The sequence below is a fragment of the Tachypleus tridentatus genome, chromosome 6 (assembly GCF_004210375.1).
Source record: "Tachypleus tridentatus isolate NWPU-2018 chromosome 6, ASM421037v1, whole genome shotgun sequence".
Lineage (NCBI taxonomy): Eukaryota > Metazoa > Arthropoda > Merostomata > Xiphosura > Limulidae > Tachypleus > Tachypleus tridentatus.
This window is the reverse complement of record NC_134830.1, coordinates 23083962-23106673: the sequence shown is the minus strand read 5'-3', so window position 1 is coordinate 23106673 and position 22712 is coordinate 23083962. Positions and strand designations below refer to the sequence as shown.

The following is a 22712-nucleotide window of genomic DNA, read 5'->3' as shown; positions in this document are numbered from 1 at the left end:
TGGCAACAACATACCTTTATTATGAATTTCAGGATATATTTAAAAACAATTATCACAAGTATTTGTTTTTTCACCTTCTAGAAGTAAGAGAATTGTGAGTACACAAGTTTACTCATGAATATGGACTGACAAACAAAAATAACAAACAGTGATTTACTCTCACTTGACTGAACATAGATGTAAGTTACTTTTTATTTTGTGTAACACACAAGGAAAATACAAAAAGTTTCCAAAATGATAATGATAAAAACCATTCTCTCTGTACAGGTGTGGGTACAAGTATAACCATTGCATGTTAAATAACCAAGAACGAAATGAATCATGTTTTATATTTACAGATATGAAATAAAATCTAAGTGAGGTCTTATAATACCTAAATCATGATGAGTCAATAAATTCTGGTTCTTCAGAGTCAAAGTATTCCTCTTCTTCGTCAGCTTCTCGAAGCTGCAGTGAGTCATATTCAGTATTATCATCCACCTTACTAATGGATAAAACAATAAATACTCAGTGAAGCTGTAGTGAATAACATTCAGTGTTATCTACCTTACTAACAGATAAAACAATAAATACTCAATAAAACTCCGTAATGTTGTAGAGAACTTATATATCGAATTTTCATCAAACATACCGTAAATGGAATGAGGAAGATGATGTTACAACAATGCTGTCATAAAAACAAAGAAATGTACCTTCATTTGCATTTCCCGGATGTGTTTGTGTTTCATATGACAAAAATCTATTAGTTTCAATAGTTACAGTTAATCAGTTTGTGTTTTCTCAATTTGCATTTAAATTATTTATTTTTCACTTATGAATTAGGATATCAAAAATATTTAAAGTTGTGTGTGTTTTCTTATAGCAAAGCCACATGGGGCTATCTGCTGAGCCCACCGAGGGGAATCGAACCCCTGACTGTGCGATGTAAGTCTGAAGACATACCACTGTACTAATAGGGGGTATATTTAAAGTTATAAGTGGCTTATTTTGTTTTTTTTCTCCCTTCTATATAGCATAAACTGACTTGAAGTAACTTTCTAAGAATTCATATAAAGATACTTTATATATGACAATACAGAAAGATATAATAATGCCATGAAACATGCTTTACTTTCATTCCTTACTTAATTATGGTACTGTATCTATATCAATATCCAGTGTTGGCATAAGTTTAGAAAAGAATATAATTTTCAAAGAGCATTTAACATAGAAACTTGTACATCTTTTGTAGAGAAAACACAAAAACAATTATAAGTCTTTGTTTGTAATAAGATATTTAATGATTATAACTTTGAGTTTTTGTTAATAAACATCAATTTGTGATGAAATTTTAAACAAAGAGAACACCATTTAAATCTTGTGCACATTTGATCTGTTTTCACAACTGAGCTGGTAGACAAAATTAGTTTATCACCAACAGCTGCAGAGTCATCTAGATGGTGCACCGAGATGCATCGTTTGTTAATTTCACACTCTGACATTTTATATGAATGTCTTAAACAACTACTGTTATACTGACAAATCTCAATCACATTTGATGAAACAGAACTTTATAGTGATTTTAGTAGAAAACTGTCTCATTAAACCTGGAAAAAATTATATATTTATTATGTATTAACATTAAAAAGAGAGAATTTCAACCAATACGATTGCTACCCCAGTGTCACTACTAAAAATAACATACCACACTTCCAAAGTTTGATAGAACTTTATTGTTATAGTTTTAACATTTTAGTATACTAACATTCCTTTTGGAAAAAAATAATAATACATTTATTTATGCGCATATTTAACTTTTCCTGATAATTCTGATCGGTTATCACATTCCAAAATCTATATTTCTGAAGTTAATGAGTTTTTAAACTAAGAAATTGTAATTTTTTGTACAATGATATTTTTATGATTACAATAATGATATAGTTATAGGCTCTGGAATAATTCTTGAAGTTAATTGCTTTGTTTATTTTCAAGAAAAACAATGGTTGGATTATTGTTCAAATTATTTTAATATTTTAAATCATTATGTAAATAAAATTTTTACTATCTTTAATGGCTCAGATAGGGTTTCTAAAGTTTTAGTGTTTAAATAGCATAATAATAATAATAATAATATTTAAAACTACTCAATAACAACAAGACTATAAACTTACTATTACAGATATGAACTGATTTTTTCTAAAATTGTAACTCTGAACAGGAAGTTGAACATGAAAACATTTACCAGCTTTTAAGTTATATAGTTAAGATCTTAGATCATTATGAATATAGTCTCAACATTTATAAATTCTGCATAGAGACATTCTACTACAAGAATGCTTTAATCTATTCGAATGAACCACTCTGAACTAAAATAAACTATGAACATAAAAAGTTCCTGAATGTTCAGTCTGTACGACCTTGATATGTATCAGTAAATACTTTCATTAATTAAATAAACAGCTAAACATCCTACTTTTTAGAATACATCTGAGTCTACAGTTGAATATTTATTCAGACATAAAGATCACATTTCTTGACAGAACATATATCAAATGCACAGTTCATCAGTTTATGTGCCATCACTAGAAGAAAGCTTACATTGATTCTACTGGAAAAGAGTTGTTCCTGACACAAGTGAAGAAAATGCACATTTATGAACCCTAACTATGTCAAGAGTATTGAAGAATACCTTAGGTAAGTATGATAGTCATAGAATCAAATACTTTAAAATATTAACAAGAGTCAATGATCAACAGTCTTTACACAAAAGTTGGTTACGTTTTCATAAACTGAAGTCACTTCAATTCATTAATAGCAAAGCCACACTCGGCTAGCTGCTGAGCCCACCTAGGGGAATCGAACCCCTGATTTTAGTATTGTAAATCCATAGACATACTGCTGTACCATGGGAGGGGGTAAATTCATTTATTACTGTTTGTCTTATACATAAAAATAGTTCTGTGTATTACTACTGTTGTTTGAATGGTAAAACATGAACAATTGTGAGTAATAATTTTATTGAGGAAGGAATTAACATATCATATTTGACTTTATATTAAATGATATCTATGATATTTATTTCCATGCACAGGAAATTCTTTAATAAAAACCAAAGTTCCACCAAACCCATAAAACTTTTACTCTTTTAATGAAATTTATAGAAAAACAATGATACAATCACACTGGAACTGGACAACTTTTAGTGATACAATCACACTTGAACTAGACAACTTTTAATGATACAATCACACTGGAACTAGACAACTTTTAGTGATACAATCACACTGGAACTAGACAACTTTTAATGATACAATCACACTGGAACTAGACAACTTTTAATGATACAATCACACTGGAACTAGACAACTTTTAGAGATACAATCTCACTGGAACTAGACAACTTTTAATGATACAATCACACTGGAACTAGACAACTTTTAATGATACAATCACACTGGAACTAGACAACTTTTAGTGATACAATCACACTGGAACTAGACAACTTTTAGTGATACAATCACACTGGAACTAGACAACTTTTAATGATACAATCACACTGGAACTAGACAACTTTTAATGATACAATCACACTGGAACTAGACAACTTTTAATGATACAATCACACTGGAACTAGACAACTTTTAATGATACAATCACACTGGAACAAGACAACTTTTAGTGATACAATCACACTGGAACTAGACAACTTTTAATGATACAATCACACTGGAACTAGACAACTTTTAGAGATACAATCTCACTGGAACTAGACAACTTTTAGTGATACAATCACACTGGAACTAGACAACTTTTAGAGATACAATCTCACTGGAACTAGACAACTTTTAATGATACAATCACACTGGAACTAGACAACTTTTAGAGATACAATCTCACTGGAACTAGACAACTTTTAGTAATACAATCACACTTGAACTAGACAACTTTTAATGATACAATCACACTGGAACTAGACAACTTTTAATGATACAATCACACTGGAACTAGACAACTTTTAATGACACAATATCACTGGAACTAGACAACTTTTAGAGATACAATCACACTGGAACTAGACAACTTTTAATGATACAATCACACTGGAACTAGACAACTTTTAATGATACAATCACACTGGAACCAGACAACTTTTAATGATACAATATCACTGGAACTAGACAACTTTTAATGATACAATCACACTGGAACTAGACAACTTTTAGAGATACAATCACACTGGAACTAGACAACTTTTAATGATACAATCACACTGGAACTAGACAACTTTTAATGATACAATATCACTGGAACTAGACAACTTTTAATGATACAATCTCACTGGAACTAGACAACTTTTAATGATACAATCTCACTGGAACTAGACAACTTTTAGTGATACAATCACACTTGAACTAGACAACTTTTAATGATACAATCACACTTGAACTAGACAACTTTTAATGATACAATCACACTTGAACTAGACAACTTTTAATGATACAATCACACTTGAACTAGACAACTTTTAATGATACAATTACACTTGAACTAGACAACTTTTAATGATACAATCACACTGGAACTAGACAACTTTTAGAGATACAATCACACTGGAACTAGACAACTTTTAGTGATACAATCACACTTGAACTAGACAACTTTTAATGATACAATCACACTGGAACGAGACAACTTTTAGAGATACAATCACACTGGAACTAGACAACTTTTAGAGATACAATCACACTGGAACTAGACAACTTTTAGAGATACAATCACACTGGAACGAGACAACTTTTAGAGATACAATCACACTGGAACTAGACAACTTTTAGAGATACAATCTCACTGGAACTAGACAACTTTTAGAGATACAATCTCACTGGAACTAGACAACTTTTAATGATACAATCACACTTGAACTAGACAACTTTTAATGATACAATCACACTGGAACGAGACAACTTTTAGAGATACAATCACACTGGAACTAGACAACTTTTAGAGATACAATCACACTGGAACGAGACAACTTTTAGAGATACAATCACACTGGAACTAGACAACTTTTAGTGATACAATCTCACTGGAACTAGACAACTTTTAATGATACAATCACACTGGAACTAGACAACTTTTAATGATACAATCACACTGGAACTAGACAACTTTTAATGACACAATATCACTGGAACTAGACAACTTTTAATGACACAATCACACTGGAACCAGACAACTTTTAATGATACAATATCACTGGAACTAGACAACTTTTAATGATACAATCACACTGGAACTAGACAACTTTTAGAGATACAATCACACTGGAACTAGACAACTTTTAATGATACAATCACACTGGAACTAGACAACTTTTAATGATACAATATCACTGGAACTAGACAACTTTTAATGATACAATCTCACTGGAACTAGACAACTTTTAGTGATACAATCACACTTGAACTAGACAACTTTTAATGATACAATCACACTTGAACTAGACAACTTTTAATGATACAATCACACTTGAACTAGACAACTTTTAATGATACAATCACACTTGAACTAGACAACTTTTAATGATACAATTACACTTGAACTAGACAACTTTTAATGATACAATCACACTGGAACTAGACAACTTTTAGAGATACAATCACACTGGAACTAGACAACTTTTAGTGATACAATCACACTTGAACTAGACAACTTTTAATGATACAATCACACTGGAACGAGACAACTTTTAGAGATACAATCACACTGGAACTAGACAACTTTTAGAGATACAATCACACTGGAACTAGACAACTTTTAGAGATACAATCACACTGGAACGAGACAACTTTTAGAGATACAATCACACTGGAACTAGACAACTTTTAGAGATACAATCACACTGGTACTAGACAACTTTTAGAGATACAATCTCACTGGAACTAGACAACTTTTAGAGATACAATCTCACTGGAACTAGACAACTTTTAATGATACAATCACACTTGAACTAGACAACTTTTAATGATACAATCACACTGGAACGAGACAACTTTTAGAGATACAATCACACTGGAACTAGACAACTTTTAGAGATACAATCACACTGGAACTAGACAACTTTTAGAGATACAATCACACTGGAACGAGACAACTTTTAGAGATACAATCACACTGGAACTAGACAACTTTTAGTGATACAATCACACTTGAACTAGACAACTTTTAATGATACAATCACACTGGAACTAGACAACTTTTAGAGATACAATCACACTGGAACTAGACAACTTTTAATGATACAATCACATTGGAACTAGACAACTTTTAATGATACAATCACACTGGAACTAGACAACTTTTAGAGATACAATCACACTGGAACTAGACAACTTTTAATGATACAATCACACTGGAACTAGACAACTTTTAATGATACAATCACACTGGAACTAGACAACTTTTAGAGATACAATCTCACTGGAACTAGACAACTTTTAGAGATACAATCACACTGGAACTAGACAACTTTAATGATACAATCACACTGGAACTAGACAACTTTTAATGATACAATCACACTGGAACTAGACAACTTTTAATGACACAATATCACTGGAACTAGACAACTTTTAGAGATACAATCACACTGGAACTAGACAACTTTTAATGATACAATCACACTGGAACTAGACAACTTTTAATGATACAATCACACTGGAACCAGACAACTTTTAATGATACAATATCACTGGAACTAGACAACTTTTAATGATACAATCACACTGGAACTAGACAACTTTTAGAGATACAATCACACTGGAACTAGACAACTTTTAATGATACAATCACACTGGAACTAGACAACTTTTAATGATACAATCACACTGGAACTAGACAACTTTTAGTGATACAATCACACTGGAACTAGACAACTTTTAGAGATACAATCACACTGGAACTAGACAACTTTTAATGATACAATCACACTGGAACTAGACAACTTTTAATGATACAATCACACTGGAACTAGACAACTTTTAATGATACAATCACACTGGTACTAGACAACTTTTAGAGATACAATCTCACTGGAACTAGACAACTTTTAATGATACAATATCACTGGAACTAGACAACTTTTAATGATACAATCACACTTGAACTAGACAACTTTTAATGATACAATCACACTGGAACGAGACAACTTTTAGAGATACAATCACACTGGAACTAGACAACTTTTAGAGATACAATCACACTGGAACTAGACAACTTTTAGAGATACAATCACACTGGAACGAGACAACTTTTAGAGATACAATCACACTGGAACTAGACAACTTTTAGTGATACAATCACACTTGAACTAGACAACTTTTAATGATACAATCACACTGGAACTAGACAACTTTTAGAGGTACAATCACACTGGAACTAGACAACTTTTAATGATACAATCACATTGGAACTAGACAACTTTTAATGATACAATCACACTGGAACTAGACAACTTTTAGAGATACAATCACACTGGAACTAGACAACTTTTAATGATACAATCACACTGGAACTAGACAACTTTTAGAGATACAATCTCACTGGAACTAGACAACTTTTAGAGATACAATCACACTGGAACTAGACAACTTTTAATGATACAATCACACTGGAACTAGACAACTTTTAATGATACAATCACACTGGAACTAGACAACTTTTAATGATACAATCACACTGGAACAAGAAAACTTTTAGTGATACAATCACACTGGAACTAGACAACTTTTAATGATACAATCACACTGGAACTAGACAACTTTTAGAGATACAATCACACTGGAACTAGACAACTTTTAGAGATACAATCTCACTGGAACTAGACAACTTTTAATGATACAATCTCACTGGAACTAGACAACTTTTAATGATACAATCACACTGGAACTAGACAACTTTTAGAGATACAATCACACTGGAACTAGACAACTTTTAATGATACAATCACACTGGAACTAGACAACTTTTAGTGATACAATCACACTGGAACTAGACAACCTTTAATGATACAATCTCACTGGAACTAGACAACTTTTAATGATACAATCACACTGGAACTAGACAACTTTTAGTGATACAATCACACTGGAACTAGACAACTTTTAATGATACAATCACACTGGAACTAGACAACTTTTAATGATACAATCACACTGGAACTAGACAACTTTTAATGATACAATCTCACTGGAACTAGACAACTTTTAGTGATACAATCACACTTGAACTAGACAACTTTTAATGATACAATCACACTGGAACTAGACAACTTTTAATGATACAATCACACTGGAACTAGACAACTTTTAGTGATACAATCACACTGGAACTAGACAACTTTTAATGATACAATATCACTGGAACTAGACAACTTTTAGTGATACAATCTCACTGGAACTAGACAACTTTTAGTGATACAATCACACTTGAACTAGACAACTTTTAGAGATACAATCACACTGGAACTAGACAACTTTTAATGATACAATCACACTGGAACTAGACAACTTTTAATGATACAATCACACTGGAACTAGACAACTTTTAGAGATACAATCACACTGGAACTAGACAACTTTTAATGATACAATCACACTGGAACTAGACAACTTTTAATGATACAATATCACTGGAACTAGACAACTTTTAATGATACAATATCACTGGAACTAGACAACTTTTAATGATACAATCACACTGGAACTAGACAACTTTTAATGATATAATCACACTGGAACTAGACAACTTTTAGAGATACAATCACACTGGAACTAGACAACTTTTAATGATACAATCACACTGGAACTAGACAACTTTTAATGATACAATCACACTGGAACTAGACAACTTTTAATGATACAATCACACTGGAACTAGACAACTTTTAGTGATACAATCACACTGGAACTAGACAACTTTTAATGATACAATCACACTGGAACTAGACAACTTTTAATGATACAATCACACTGGAACTAGACAACTTTTAATGATACAATCACACTTGAACTACTTTGAAAGTAGAGAGTACCAGTACGTCAATATAGCACATTTGTTTAACATCACTAGTTTTCCACAGAACATACATTTTTAGATAAACAGCTCAGAAAACACATTTTTGCTGAATGCCTTACAGTATGTACAAGGCTAAACTTGCCTACTCAAGAGACTTATGAACACAGCACAGACCTGATGTTGACACATTTTACACACACTAAAGTTATTTCAAAATACGGCTATTAGATTAATTTGTAATGATTCCAAACTGTTACTAAACAGTTTTCACTGTATTCTCATGAAGTAACACTTTTTCCTCAATCTCATTCTTGCATATTAACTATTCTTCTGCTTTGATGGCCAATATTTTACTTTAGGAAATGAAACAACTAAACATTTAGTAAACATCTCACTACCAGTTTTGTTTCAACATCAACCATAATTTCAAAACCTGGCATTGAGATACATGCTATAAAGAGGAAACTAGATTTATTATTGAATAATTTAAACCCACCTGTATTCAAAGTCCTCATCTTTTCCAGCCAAGAAATTTTCATACATAATATTCAAGAATTCAGTCCTCATCATCAATTTCTCACGTTCTGATATTTCTTCACTAATTTCTAGAGAAAAACCAGAAACATCTGAATTTACAAAAATCATGTGATCACACAAAGTTACGCATGTATGACATCTGTGCCTGTACATATTTATATAATACTTGCAAGCTTCAAATATGTTTTTTACAGTTCTTAAGCTGAGCTCAGCAAATGTTTTTGTATTAATTGCAGCAATACTTTGAATTTATGTCATATATAAATGACCAAATTAAATTAATTTTCATTAAAAACATTACAAGTAGTGTAAGGCAAACAAATATTCCAGTCTGACTTTTCTAAACATTAATTTTGCAACATAAAAAATTATAAAAATCACTCTTGGAGCTTTTTAATTATTCAAGCTGTCTAGTATAATTATGCAGAAGCTTGCCAGCAGTAAAAGATAAATCACTTCTAATGATGTAAGCAAAAAAAATGAATTAGCATTAGAATTTCAGTATGTCCTCCTAAACCTACAAAATTTGTTAATTTTATAACAATATGGACATATAATACTAAATAATCAGCATTCACATACTATATTAAAGATAGTATGTTGGTGTATTATATAACCTATAAAATTTCACATTACTACTTTATCATCACATGATAGGCAAGCCAAAATTATTTATCTGGAAAGCAAAACAGCTCAGTTAACCTTTGTTAATTTTTCTGTCCAATGGATTACTTAGAAGTAATTTAAATTGATTTTATGAAACTTAATTTGGAATCTATTACTTTATGGTCAAATTGATATCGAAGAGTCAACTTTATTCAAAAAAAAGTGCATTTAAAGGAACTTTAAATAAATACCTGTGGAGAAACTTAGAAACTGTGTAGAGCATTTTCTTTATTCAATACTTATAGTAGTGAAGGCTAATTATAAAAATGCAAATCAAGCAGATAACTATAACAATTAATGTGCAAGTAAAATGCTTTCTATTTAGTATATCAACCATTTAGTCAATTAAATCAAAATAAAACATTCATATAATTCTGTACAACAATGTAATAAATAATTATCAGATAGGCAGCCAGTAGCACTGCCTATGTAGGGATGGCTCAGATTGTTATTCAAAATGTTATATCTTTTCAATATGTCATCAGAACTTTACAATACTATACACTGTTTCCATTTATAACAATACCTATGTTACGACTGAGGCAGGCACTAGGAATGTCTATATCACAACAAAAGGTTTGAATTTCTTGTTCTTTTTTTCTGCTGTTTCATTTTTATCATATGATAACTTAAAAACCAAAACAATGGTGCTAACCAATTCCACTATAAGTATTATTAACAATAATATTATTTTTAATATTATAAGTATTATTAATAACTAGAAGTAATTTAAAAAAACGAAATCATAATCATATTGTAAACAACGTTATTTATCTCTTGAAGTTGGCTTTCTGAAAGAAATTCGCATTCCTTTAATAAACTTAAAGACAGGGTAAAACGGGAATTACTATCCAATAACAAATACACAATAAATATTACAGTTGGGACCTCATTATATTTAGAACTTGGTCATAAATACAATCTTCCTACATCTATTGAAACACTACATTATTAAAAAAAAAACAAGAAAAAATACTTTTCAAAAGAGGAAGTATATGCAGGAATGGCTAATATTTCTTCAAAAACAATGCAAATAGGATAGTTGGGATGACATTTTCATCATCTCTACATAACTGTACAGGTAATAATTAACATACAGTAACATATATAACTATTCACTCACAACTGAGTTTATCCTGTTTGTTGTCTGTTAACATTCTAATACATTGTGCACCTGTACTTTTATGTAGGGATGATTCCACTACTCAATAAAAATTCTTCCTGACAGACTTCTTAAAACAGTTAGTGATATAATAATGACTACTGTAATAATATGTTATGTTGTAAATAAGTTGTTTTTTTAAATTTATTATAGCATCCACTTCCACATTTACATTTTCTTCGCATTTTGTCAAAGTGATTCTCAAAATATTAAAAAAAAACTTTATAAATGTTAAAGACATAGAGGTGTGAGATGTCCACCTAATTTTCAAAAAGGGGTCCCTACACCTCCCTCACTTTTAATAGTAAGAGAGAATTTATGAAACTTCCAACAATATATATACTTGACAATTGTTGTCACATTACACATCTTTGTATCATCTACTGACAATCTGCCTATCTAAGAAGAAAATTTATTTCCATGATCTAAACAAAAATTTCAACAGAATGCTGAAAAACTGATAATTAGGGCTAAAGTTTCATTTTTATACATTGCATCCAAAGCAAATGTTAATTATATTGTATCAAAAACAAATTTAAAATTACCACATTTTAGATATAATTTTGTTTTAGTAAACATTTGTATTGATACAGCATTAGTATTAGCCATGACAAGGCATATTTTTTTTTTACTCAAACATTATATGGTCATCTGATAACTGAGAATTAGTTCAAATGTTTACTAGAGTAGCAGTTATTGTATTTGACACATTTAGATATTTCTCACAATTTATTATATGGCTAGTTCCCAAAACTTTTATAGTCTTTCTGGATCTTTCTGATTTAACCTACTTTTGCATTTTAAAAACATAACCATATTAGATAAATGATGTAGAAGGCTAAATACTTTTATTATTGCTTTAAATGTGTATATATCTCTGACAACAAAGTAGAAAAATAAAGAATCCTAGTCACAATGTTACTAGTTTACTGGAAAAGTGTGCTAAAATATGTCATATACTAACAAAAACTAATGATTGTAAAATATGCCTTTCCTACTACTTTTCAACAGTATATTTATAGAAAAGAACAAAAATAATCTCATAAAAATGTTACAGGAGTCTGTAGATTGCATGATTTACAAGAAATTTGTTGTCTGAAGATTTGGACAGCTTCCACATTTGACTTTATCCTTTTACAGACTCCATTAGTTCACAACCAAACACTTGCTAAGAAACATGACCAACTGTAAGATGTATGGCTGTACTAATAACAAACTTGATTAAAAATTGATTACATTTTCACTAAGTCATTCCAAACTTCCATCAAACCTCAAGAAGCATCCAGAAATATTTTGAAATAACAAAGAAATGGCTACATATCCTAAGAATGGTATAAAAGATGAAGACATCTCCTTATGGTAAAAACAGCATTGTATGTAAGGAACATTTCACCCACTTTTGTTTCAAGACAGATTTAGGGGCTAAGTTTAAGGGTAGAAAAACAAAATAATACCTTTGTAAAATGGGCAGTATCAATGTATTTCAACCACCGCCCTTCACAATCAAGCCACGTGAGGGAAAAACAGTAAACCAGCTGCAAAAGACTGTTACTGTTATAAAATCACTTGAAATAAATGTATAAATTTTCAATACAGCACTGTGAGAAGGAGTGTAACCAAAACAGGTGTGGTGTTACTTAAAGCTGTTTTTCTTGACCTTTCCAGCCAAACAACATAACAAATATAGCTTAAAATATTAAGGCACACCAAAAGATATAGAAGTAAAAAAATTTTATTTAGAGTTTTAGATCATATGTATGTTCTTCATTATAGTTAGTAAGACATTTAGGTCTGCTTTGCTACACACAGATGCTTGGTTCGAGACTTAATAGTATTTATCACTACTTAAAAATTCAATTTATTTCTTTATTTTTCAAGTGATACTTTAATAAGCCTAACCAATAAAATAAAGTTAGGTAAAATTACTCATAAAAAATAAAAATACATGACACAGCTTGGTCAGCATAATGGCACACTGGTCAAGAAACACTGGCCTAGGGAACATAGGGCAGTAAAGATTCACACATTTCTTATGATATTTTATGGTTATTATTACAAGATTAATATTCTTACCAAACATACATAATTAATAAAACATTTTTTTTTCAGATAAAAAAAAAGACATATGAGGTGACATTTCCCTTTAAAAAATAATTGACTCTAAGTACTCTTCAAGTTAAATAAGAGTCTTATTGAAGTAATAAACAAATAAATATAATTATTGACAAATTATTTTAGATTTTTCCCACCCATCAGTTTCACATTGTAATATGCACTGCAGTGAAAATTAGTTGGATACATTTGTATTTTTGGTACAAACGTTGGAAAAAGTTGTTTACCCAAAAATTATCAAAACAAGTTTAAAAATTGCCTAGGATTTATAATTGGTTCTATATGAATTACTAAACAGTGCTTAAACTAAATTTCAATACATACAAGGAATCTTTAAATGACCTTTAAGAAAATAATCACGTATTAATATGTGTTCATGAGGAAAAGATTTGGTTTGAATTTCACACAAAGCTACTCGAGGGCTATCTGCACTAGCCCATCCCTAATTTAGCAATGTAAGACTAGAGGGAAGGCAGCTAGACATCACCATCCACTGCCAACTCTTGTGCTACTCTTTTACCAATGAATACCGGGATCAACCATCACATTATAATGCCCCCACGGCTAAAATGGTGAGCACGTTTGGTGTGACAGGGATTCAAACCCGTAACCCTTATATTATGAATAAGTGCCTTAACCACCTGTCCATGCCAGGCCTGATGAAAAGAAAACAATTTTATTAATGGCTGCAGTTGAAGGAGAAACTATAGCAATATTTATGTTTCACAGAAATAATAGGGTCTGAATAGAATATCAAATGGTCCAAAATCTTTTTGGCACAAACTCCAAAACTTCTAGAACTTTCAATGGTTAATAATCATGGTGTTTTTGTCAAGCTAGAAATAATAATCTAGACTTCTGATGGATAATACTTCTCTCATTTACTCTAATTTAGAATGTTCTTAATATTTTTTCTTTCAAATTTGAAATTTTTTTTTGAAGGAAATCTTCATCTCTAAGCTAAATTTTTTTAATACATCTGTATATGTGCATCCAACATTCTTGTAGCTTTAGATTCCAGATTAACAAAATCTAATGACTACAAAAACAGCTAGTAAATTTATTATTGTAATTGCAGAGTTTAACACAATAAATCATTTTCTTATATGTTTCAAGAAATAATTTAATGCAACACATATAGACCTTAATTATACACATATCAATCAAGACAGTTTTTAAGATATACTGACTGAGATAGCTTTATTGTTCCAGTATGAATGAATATTTTCAAAGGAAGGGTGACTGTATGCATAATGTTACTCAGATACAAAATAATCTACATAAACTCAGTGAGCATCTTAAATATTACAAAATGAGTTCAAATTCAAGTTCATGTTAACCTTACACGTCATTTACCATAATTACATGTAGAAGATAATATTATGATGCTGATGGACAATATTTTAGATTATTTGTGAGAACATGAGTACCGGATTTGATGCACAGAAATTTTACCAGTGAGGAAACTATTCTTGCCTCATATAAAACTTTTAGGACACAAAGAACATTAACTCGTGGAAACTGTTACAGTCGGTGATAGACATTTACTCTATATTTGCATATAAATTTCATGATACGTTAGTATCTGTGATTTATGAAGATTAGAGCTGCTGTAAAGAAAGAAGCTTGCAGACTTTAAACGAATAATCATTATTTATTTTGTAATGATAGCATATTGTAAGTGTCATATTTCAGACCATTTAGACTTTAATAAAAGTCATCAGTTCTACAGGCCAGCACATTGTTTTGTTTTGTTTTCTACAGACAAGCTGGAGCTGATAAGCTGCTTATCACAACTGTGAATAAAAGGTACTAACTGTAATGGAGCCCATGTTCATCAAACCTGTTAGCTTTTGATGGACATGTTTAAGTTTGATAGCAATGTTAAAGAATAAAACAGACATTATTCATCTACTGGTAATATATGAGGTCTGTTAAAAGAATACGCAGACTGTTTGAATTGCGTGGCTCCAGTTGGTTCCAGGGGAATCCGCTTGGTGTCGCTAGGTTCGCACAGATCAGCTGATTACGACGCCATTTCCCGATTGCAGATATCTTTATTTGTATATTAGCTCCGCAGTTTTAAGTGAAGTGCAATTTTTTCGTTTGGCAGATTTCAGAATGAATGACCTGAAGGAGCAACAACTTGCTGTGAAATTTTGTGTTAAACTTGGAAAATCTGTGGCTGAAACTTTTGCTATGCTTAACACGGCTTACGGTGATGTTGCTATGAAGCGTATGGCATGTTTCAAGTGGCATGAACGTTTTAAGGATGGTCGACAGTCCATTGAAGATGATGAGCGTCCTGGACGTCCTTCCACGTCAACTGACGACCCACACGTCGACAAAATCAACACCCTGGTGCGGGCATATCGATGTCTGACTGTCAGGGAGCTTGCTGAAGAGTGTGGGATATCAGTTGGATCTTGTTACGAGATTTTGACCGAAAAATTGAAGATGCACCGCGTTGCTGTAAAATTTGTGCCTCAGAACTCGTGAGTTTCTGGCCAAACACTCGATCACTGTTCTTCCCCACCCCCCCCCCTACTCACCTGACCTGGCTCCTTGCAATTTTTTCTTGTTCCCCAAACTCAAAAGACCCTTGAAAGGAAGAAGATTTGAGACGATTCCCGAGATTAAGGCAAATGCGACGAAGGAGGTGGAGGACATTACAAAAGAAGCGTACCAGGACTGTTTCAACAAGTGGAAACACCGTTGGGATAAGTGTGTGCGTTGGGGAGGAGAATACTTTGAAGGGGTCTCAGACGTGTAACTTCTAAATAAAGTACATTTTGTTTTATGACGTCAGTCCGCGTATTTTTTGAACAGACATCGTACTTTAAGAAACCACTAATACCTTGTCATATTTTTAATTTTTGCTGTCTCATAAACAGAATCACAATACTGTCAATTTCCTTACCTTCTTCCTCCTCACTGTCACTGTCACCTTCTTCCCAAGCTGCATTTTCTTCATCTTCCTGACGTTGTCGACGATTTTGTATTTCTTCTCGTTCTATATGTTCCATGAGAAACGTGGAAAACCTGAAAGAATGTCATAATATTAATCAGACTTCTGATCCTGAGACACTATCACATTTTCAATTTCTGTTTTGACATACAATTAATTGTGCTCCCCTGAAATGGATATACTGATTTAAATTTACATGAAAATTGCAGATTTGACATTCACTTCATGACAATATTCCACATATAATGCATGTCAAACATTAAATTATATGTTGTTTTACACACATACACATACACTGTAAACTCTATAACTTATCCTTGTGGAAGTTTACTATACATCACTAGTAAGACTATCCTAGATTTATTTTCTATTTTAGAATGTTTGAAAAAAATTCATATAAATCATTCATGTAATCTCAATACGATGTAAGAAAATAAAAAGTTATATTTACACTGATATATTATCCCTTTCCTGGTAATTATAAAATATATTTTCCTCTTTTCTTATTAATGCAATCTAGTTTTAAAAGTATTTTTTCTAATACATGTATTAAATTATTTAAACCTTAGAACATTGTTATTGCTGTAGACTATGTTTTTTTTTTAATTTAGACATTTGCAGTACTTCACAAAGAGTAATTAATGTGGCTTAAAATATGGTATTTTCTTTACAATTTTGAAAATTATTTGAAAGTATAAAAAACAAGTTGTGAGGACAAGAGTTGCTGCCTGTGCATTGATTATGGAGTCAAAGAGCTAGTTGAGTAAGCTAGTTGAATAAGCTGGTTGAGTAAGCTAGTTGAGTACTGTAAAATTTGGCTTTGTATTTATAACAAAATGAAAGATATTCAAGAACTGTACATATGAAAATATTAAGTGTTATCTCTATTGAGACATTTACTGGTGAAGTCAGACTTAATTTGCATGGAACTTATAGAAGTTGTATATATAGACTTTGTAGTTTGGAAAATAAAATTATTTTCTAATTACATTCTTCTTTTAACCAAATACTCTATAAAGATATTACAATAACAGAAATTATTCCAACATTATGAATAAATATGCTTTAAAATACACATCTATCAATCTTCAGTATTTCAATGGTTGTATGTAAAGTATAACTGCAAATTAATAGATTAACATACACTAATTAACATGGTTAGAAGCATTTCACACTTACTAAATACGTAAACCATTGAGTAGCAAATAGTTTAAATATAAAGAACACAATAAGAGATGGAGAACAGACAATTACAAGACCCAAAAATAATAATTGGTGACAAACTAACTGATATTTAAAGCTTGAAAAAACGAATCTGAGCCAGTGAAGCACTAATATGGTTGGCCTATGTACATAACTAGCATTATATGGATTCAAAAACTTATGAACAAAATACATAACCATATTTGTGGATGACCCTCACACACAAAACATTTGACATAATTTTATAATTAGCACCATAAAAAACAGAACAGAACAAGACTGAGCTTCTCTTTAAGTTTTCATTATTTAATCAGTAAATAAGATACTAAAAGGCTTAATATGTAAATGTTGTATGTAGTTGAAATAAACATTATGTGTATATCACTGTGCTACTTGAATATTTTACATCAGAATTTACAGGGAAAAATAATATTTGCAATAGCTTTTACAGTTTCTTTTAATGCTGTAAATTTGAACATTTAGCCTCCTTGTGAAAAAAAACTATAGTCACTGTAAACAATTTTGTTAAATTTGACCACAACTCAGTCTCTTTAACTATCATGTAAACTTCCTCAAGTTAGTAACCTGTGTGCTTTATTCAACAACTCTTGCATTTTCTTTGGTATTCTAATACACACTATTGTAATTCATTGCCCTAAACAGAAATCAATTTCAATATGAAGGTAAAGTCTTTCATGATATTTACCTTATGAAGTTTAATACAATATTTCTACAGTACATATATTAAGTAATAACAATACATATTAGATATACTGCACTCAAAACTCCTAGAACTTAAGCCACTGTTGTCAAAAAATCTTGAAATTTTGAATAAAAACACTTACCATTCTTAACTTATATAATTTCTAAGAAAAAAGTTATAATTTTCCGATACTGAAAATGTATTTCCAATAATAACTATCTCCTCTCACATAAATAGCCATTCTTGTTCAGTGCTGCCCTCTATGTGCAAAAGTTTTTTACGCATGCCACAAACCTTTTATCTTCCCCTTAATTAGAATTGGCTTATTCCAATGTCTCTCATTCAAATCATCATGTGATAACCCTCCACCAATGAGAGAACAACATACTCTTACAAAACATGTGATTCGCTCTGTTCCATTCTACTGAACTATCACTGGAAGAGATTTACAATGATGAGGAGGGGAGATAGGAGGTAAATACCTAAAGAAAATGGCTTTCTGTATATAAAATTATAACTTCCAATATGGTGGATTACCTCCTCTTACATGAATAATTAAAACTGCACATTCAATAGACAGAGGGACTGGTGTGAGAGAAAGATAGAAACATCCTTTGAATGCTTTCAAAGGTCTCTCCCTAAGATGAGACAGTCAGATTCTAAGGTATGCTCTTTGTCCAACATAGAAATATGTTACACACATGAGCTGAAAAAAAAAAAAGAGAACATTTATGGAATTATATTCCTAGGTGTGAAGTGGCTGGGGTACGATGGAAAGCTAAATAAACCAATGCCAAAGAAACCAACATTCACATGTGATTACAATTAAAACACAAGGATGTAATATATATCATATCATTTTAACTTCAAGTTTATAAAACCAGTAATATATGTGTTAATACAAGAAACAGATCTTGTACTGATTATTACAACTCTAAGTTCAAAACAAAGTCCCTGGGAACTGACATCCACTGGTGGAGAACATGAACAGAGCAACAAAAGTATAATTCAGGAAGGAATATACATGAATATGTACTGTTCAAAACAAAGTCCCTGGGAATCAGTTAATATGTACTGGAATCAGTTAATTCCAATTAAAGAGAGATAAAAGGCTTGTAGCATGCATATGGAAAACAGCACTGAACAAAAACAGCTATTTATGAGTAGAGGTAATGTATTATATCTAAAAATAACTGTCAATAACCACTGCTTCTACTAAAAGAGTAGCCTTTCCATGGATTGTGTGGTAAATACTTACTTGAAGTCTTTTAATATAAATTTTTCTGCTTGTTCTCTTTCATCATCAGTCATATACTTTTCCACCATTTCTTCATATAATAGTGGGTTTCTTTTCTTCATTTCTGTATCACTAAAATATGTTCCTTCTTTAATTAGTTTTTGCAGTGCCTCATATCGCCTGTTTCTAACTTTAACAGTGTTTCTTTTGCTATCTAATCTTTTCTTTATTTCCTTCAAGTAAAACTCTACATCGTAGTCATTTTTAAATGGTTCAAAATAAACCAAATCTTCAAATTCTAAATATTTACTAAATCTCTGTAGGAATAATGAATGGCTTTTATTTAAAATTTCCTCAGCAATTTCCCATTTCTGTTCCACTGTAAGGTCAGCTTCTCCTCTCTGCTGATTCTTGAAAAAAGCATTACTTTTTGAAACACGGTCCAAAAGCGTACACCTCACTGTATCACAGTCCTGTGAAGAACCTTGTGCAGAAGCTTCTTCCATTTCTATATTAGTACCATCTTCATAAAAACTCATCTTTAAGTTTTGTGTCACTTCTGCCAGTTAATGTAAATGTTGTTCTGTGCCAACCAGAGGGAGCTAATATCCATCAACTTACATTATCAAAACACAAGCCCATACAAGTAACTGACCTGAAAATAAATTAATGTGCAACTCAGTAAAATAATATTCAACATTTAAATCCACAGAGTTTTCTTATCATTACTAATAAATTTAATCAACATAAGAGCAAAACACAACTAAACACCAATACATACATTTAATAAAATAAAAAGAATAAACAAAAGGGAAAAATACTGGCAAATAAATATACATAAAAATAATTTTTATTTTGTATTTCAATATTAACCTGTTATGTAACTTCAAAAATTAAAAAAAGTATTTTATAATTACAGTACAAAAACTGTGTTAACATATACTTCAAAGATACTACAAAGGATTTATTACATTTTATTTAAAGACTTTTGAATAAACAAATCAGCACATCACAAGACAATTGCAGCCAAGACAAAGTCACACTGGAATAGCATTTTGACACTGATTGATATTTCATAGAGGGTGCAATGCCATCAAATACTGATTGCTTTGGGAAGGGTATGAAATGGTCATTTTTGAGGTAAAATATTCATACATTTAGATCTTAAAAATGGATCCAGCACAGTCTCACCTCCATGATTAATTTTTCATGTTGCATTCCTATTCATTAATACAGTTTTGCAAAAATTTGGCATCATTTTGATAAAGCATAAGGTGAATATTTTGTAAAAAAAAAAGAAAGAAAAAAGTATAAGACTTAACTGCTGTAATCAAATGAAGTCAACCACCAAAATTCCTCTAATTTTTATAAATATTCAAGAAGTTTTTTGAACAATGTTTCAACTGTGGGCGATTGCTCCAAGTTTTTCTTTACATGAAACAAATTATTATGTTTTTTTGCATTCAGATAAATTTGTTTTTTTTGCATAAGCATGTATTTTGTGTTTCTCAATCATTTTTTAAAAAATTGTTAGCATCTTGTATTCAACTGAATGTTTTGTATTTGTTTTATTGAAATAGAACCACTCTTCCTAATGAGGTGCCAATTTTATGCAACAAAGTACCAAATTTTTGGCAACAATGTGTAATTTCTCATCTTGAAAAATGCAAGCTATAATTACTGAACTACATACCTAATTATATTCTCACTTTAAAACAAACAAACTTTAAAGGTGTCTTAAGAAAAAGTATTAAAAATAAATAAAAAGGTTAACCATATAAAAAACACTTAGGTGATACACTGTCTGACAACTCATCAAATATACCTCAAAAAGCCAGATACTCAAATAAAAATAAAACATTATAATAAAAAAAAAAGTTACTCATTAATAATGTTTAATTTATACTTATGTAGATGATATATTTAAATTAAAAGAACAGTAGATTCACATATTTGAAGTAAAACACAATATAATTAAACAAAGTACAACTGAAGTGTAATACATATAATGTCATAACACAATATGCATATATACAAGAATCCATTTTACAATAGCTTTAAGATAATGACATTCTGTGACAAAGATGTGCCCTGTCTGGGATAATTTTCCTGGCTTTGCACTTGGTCCAACAAGTTAAGAGAGCTCTTTTGATGGCTTTTACTAAACAGTGAGCCTGTCTGAAATTCTACTCTTACCACAATTTTGGGCTTGAAATATCACATAATCAAAACCTTATCACGAGCTAGGTTCCAGTTTCAAACATATTTTATCATGAAATATGAAACCATACAAACATATGCATCTGAAATGGTAAAACAAACAAGTGGACATTAAAAGCACACCAACTTTGAAGAATCATGGAGAAAACAAAATATATATAAATATATAATTTCACTGCAGTTGAAACCATGAGCATCTGATGGGACAGTTCAATGAAATAGTGAAAAGACACAATTCCAAAATATTAATGTATTTCATAAAAACAGATTTTAGGACAAACGATGGGGTATTATTTTCTATTTGTTTGAAAGAAATCTTTCTTTGTGCTCAAGAGATATTAATTTCATCACAATAATACAACAGATATATAATAATATTATTGTACAGTCATTTACTATTTAGTAATACTTTTGAATCTAGTCAGTATTACTATTAATCTTCCAATTTCTATTACTAATATTCAACTGAATATTTACAAGATACAGTTTCATCATTATCCTGGTATAAAATTTTATTCATTCTCAACGGTCAGTATAACTAGTACTCCTGTTGGACGTGGAGGATATGTTTCGTAACAAAAACTTAAAAATAAATAAAATCTACAAGCACAACCAAATCTTAATTATTCGCACGCTTTTAAAAGAGAAACGCCTTTTATCTCATCTTACTCATAATGTTAATTCACAATCAAATTACTTTTATTAGTTTATAATTAAAAAGAAAATTAACACCTCATATATTTCTAGACCCTTACCAAATTTAATCGGTTACAGCGGCATCTGCTGTTTTATGTATGTATCTTTAAATAGAAAGTAATCACCGAATAAAGTTTTTATTTTTACAGTCGAC

The 22712-nt window shown here is 30.8% G+C and overlaps 1 protein-coding gene across 2 annotated transcripts; it reads right to left on the bottom strand.

Annotated features, from left to right (window-relative positions):
• On the bottom strand, window positions 1-22712 carry LOC143252089 (coiled-coil domain-containing protein 97). Of its 2 annotated transcripts, none has more exons than XM_076503707.1 (5): window positions 22618-22712; window positions 19664-20297; window positions 16452-16573; window positions 9551-9659; window positions 1-484 (listed from the first exon to the last, which is right to left on the bottom strand). In XM_076503707.1, exons 2-5 carry the CDS (start codon window positions 20179-20181, stop codon window positions 379-381), a joined length of 855 nt encoding a protein of 284 aa, XP_076359822.1. In that variant the 5' UTR covers window positions 20182-20297; window positions 22618-22712; the 3' UTR covers window positions 1-378. The 2 variants fall into 2 exon arrangements, with proteins under 2 accessions (XP_076359822.1, XP_076359823.1); XM_076503708.1 differs by lacking the exon at window positions 22618-22712 and adding an exon at window positions 22340-22540.

Excerpts from the sequence above, each read along its gene's own strand:
- LOC143252089 (XM_076503707.1), bottom strand. The coding sequence starts at position 20,181 with ATGAGTTTTTATGAAGATGGTACTAATATAGAAATGGAAGAAGCTTCT. Across the intron at positions 16,574-19,663 it reads TTTATATTAAAAGACTTCAA|GTTTTCCACGTTTCTCATGG; the intron begins GTAAGTATTTAC and ends ACATTCTTTCAG. Across the intron at positions 485-9,550 it reads GATGAGGACTTTGAATACAG|TAAGGTGGATGATAATACTG; the intron begins GTGGGTTTAAAT and ends TTTATCCATTAG.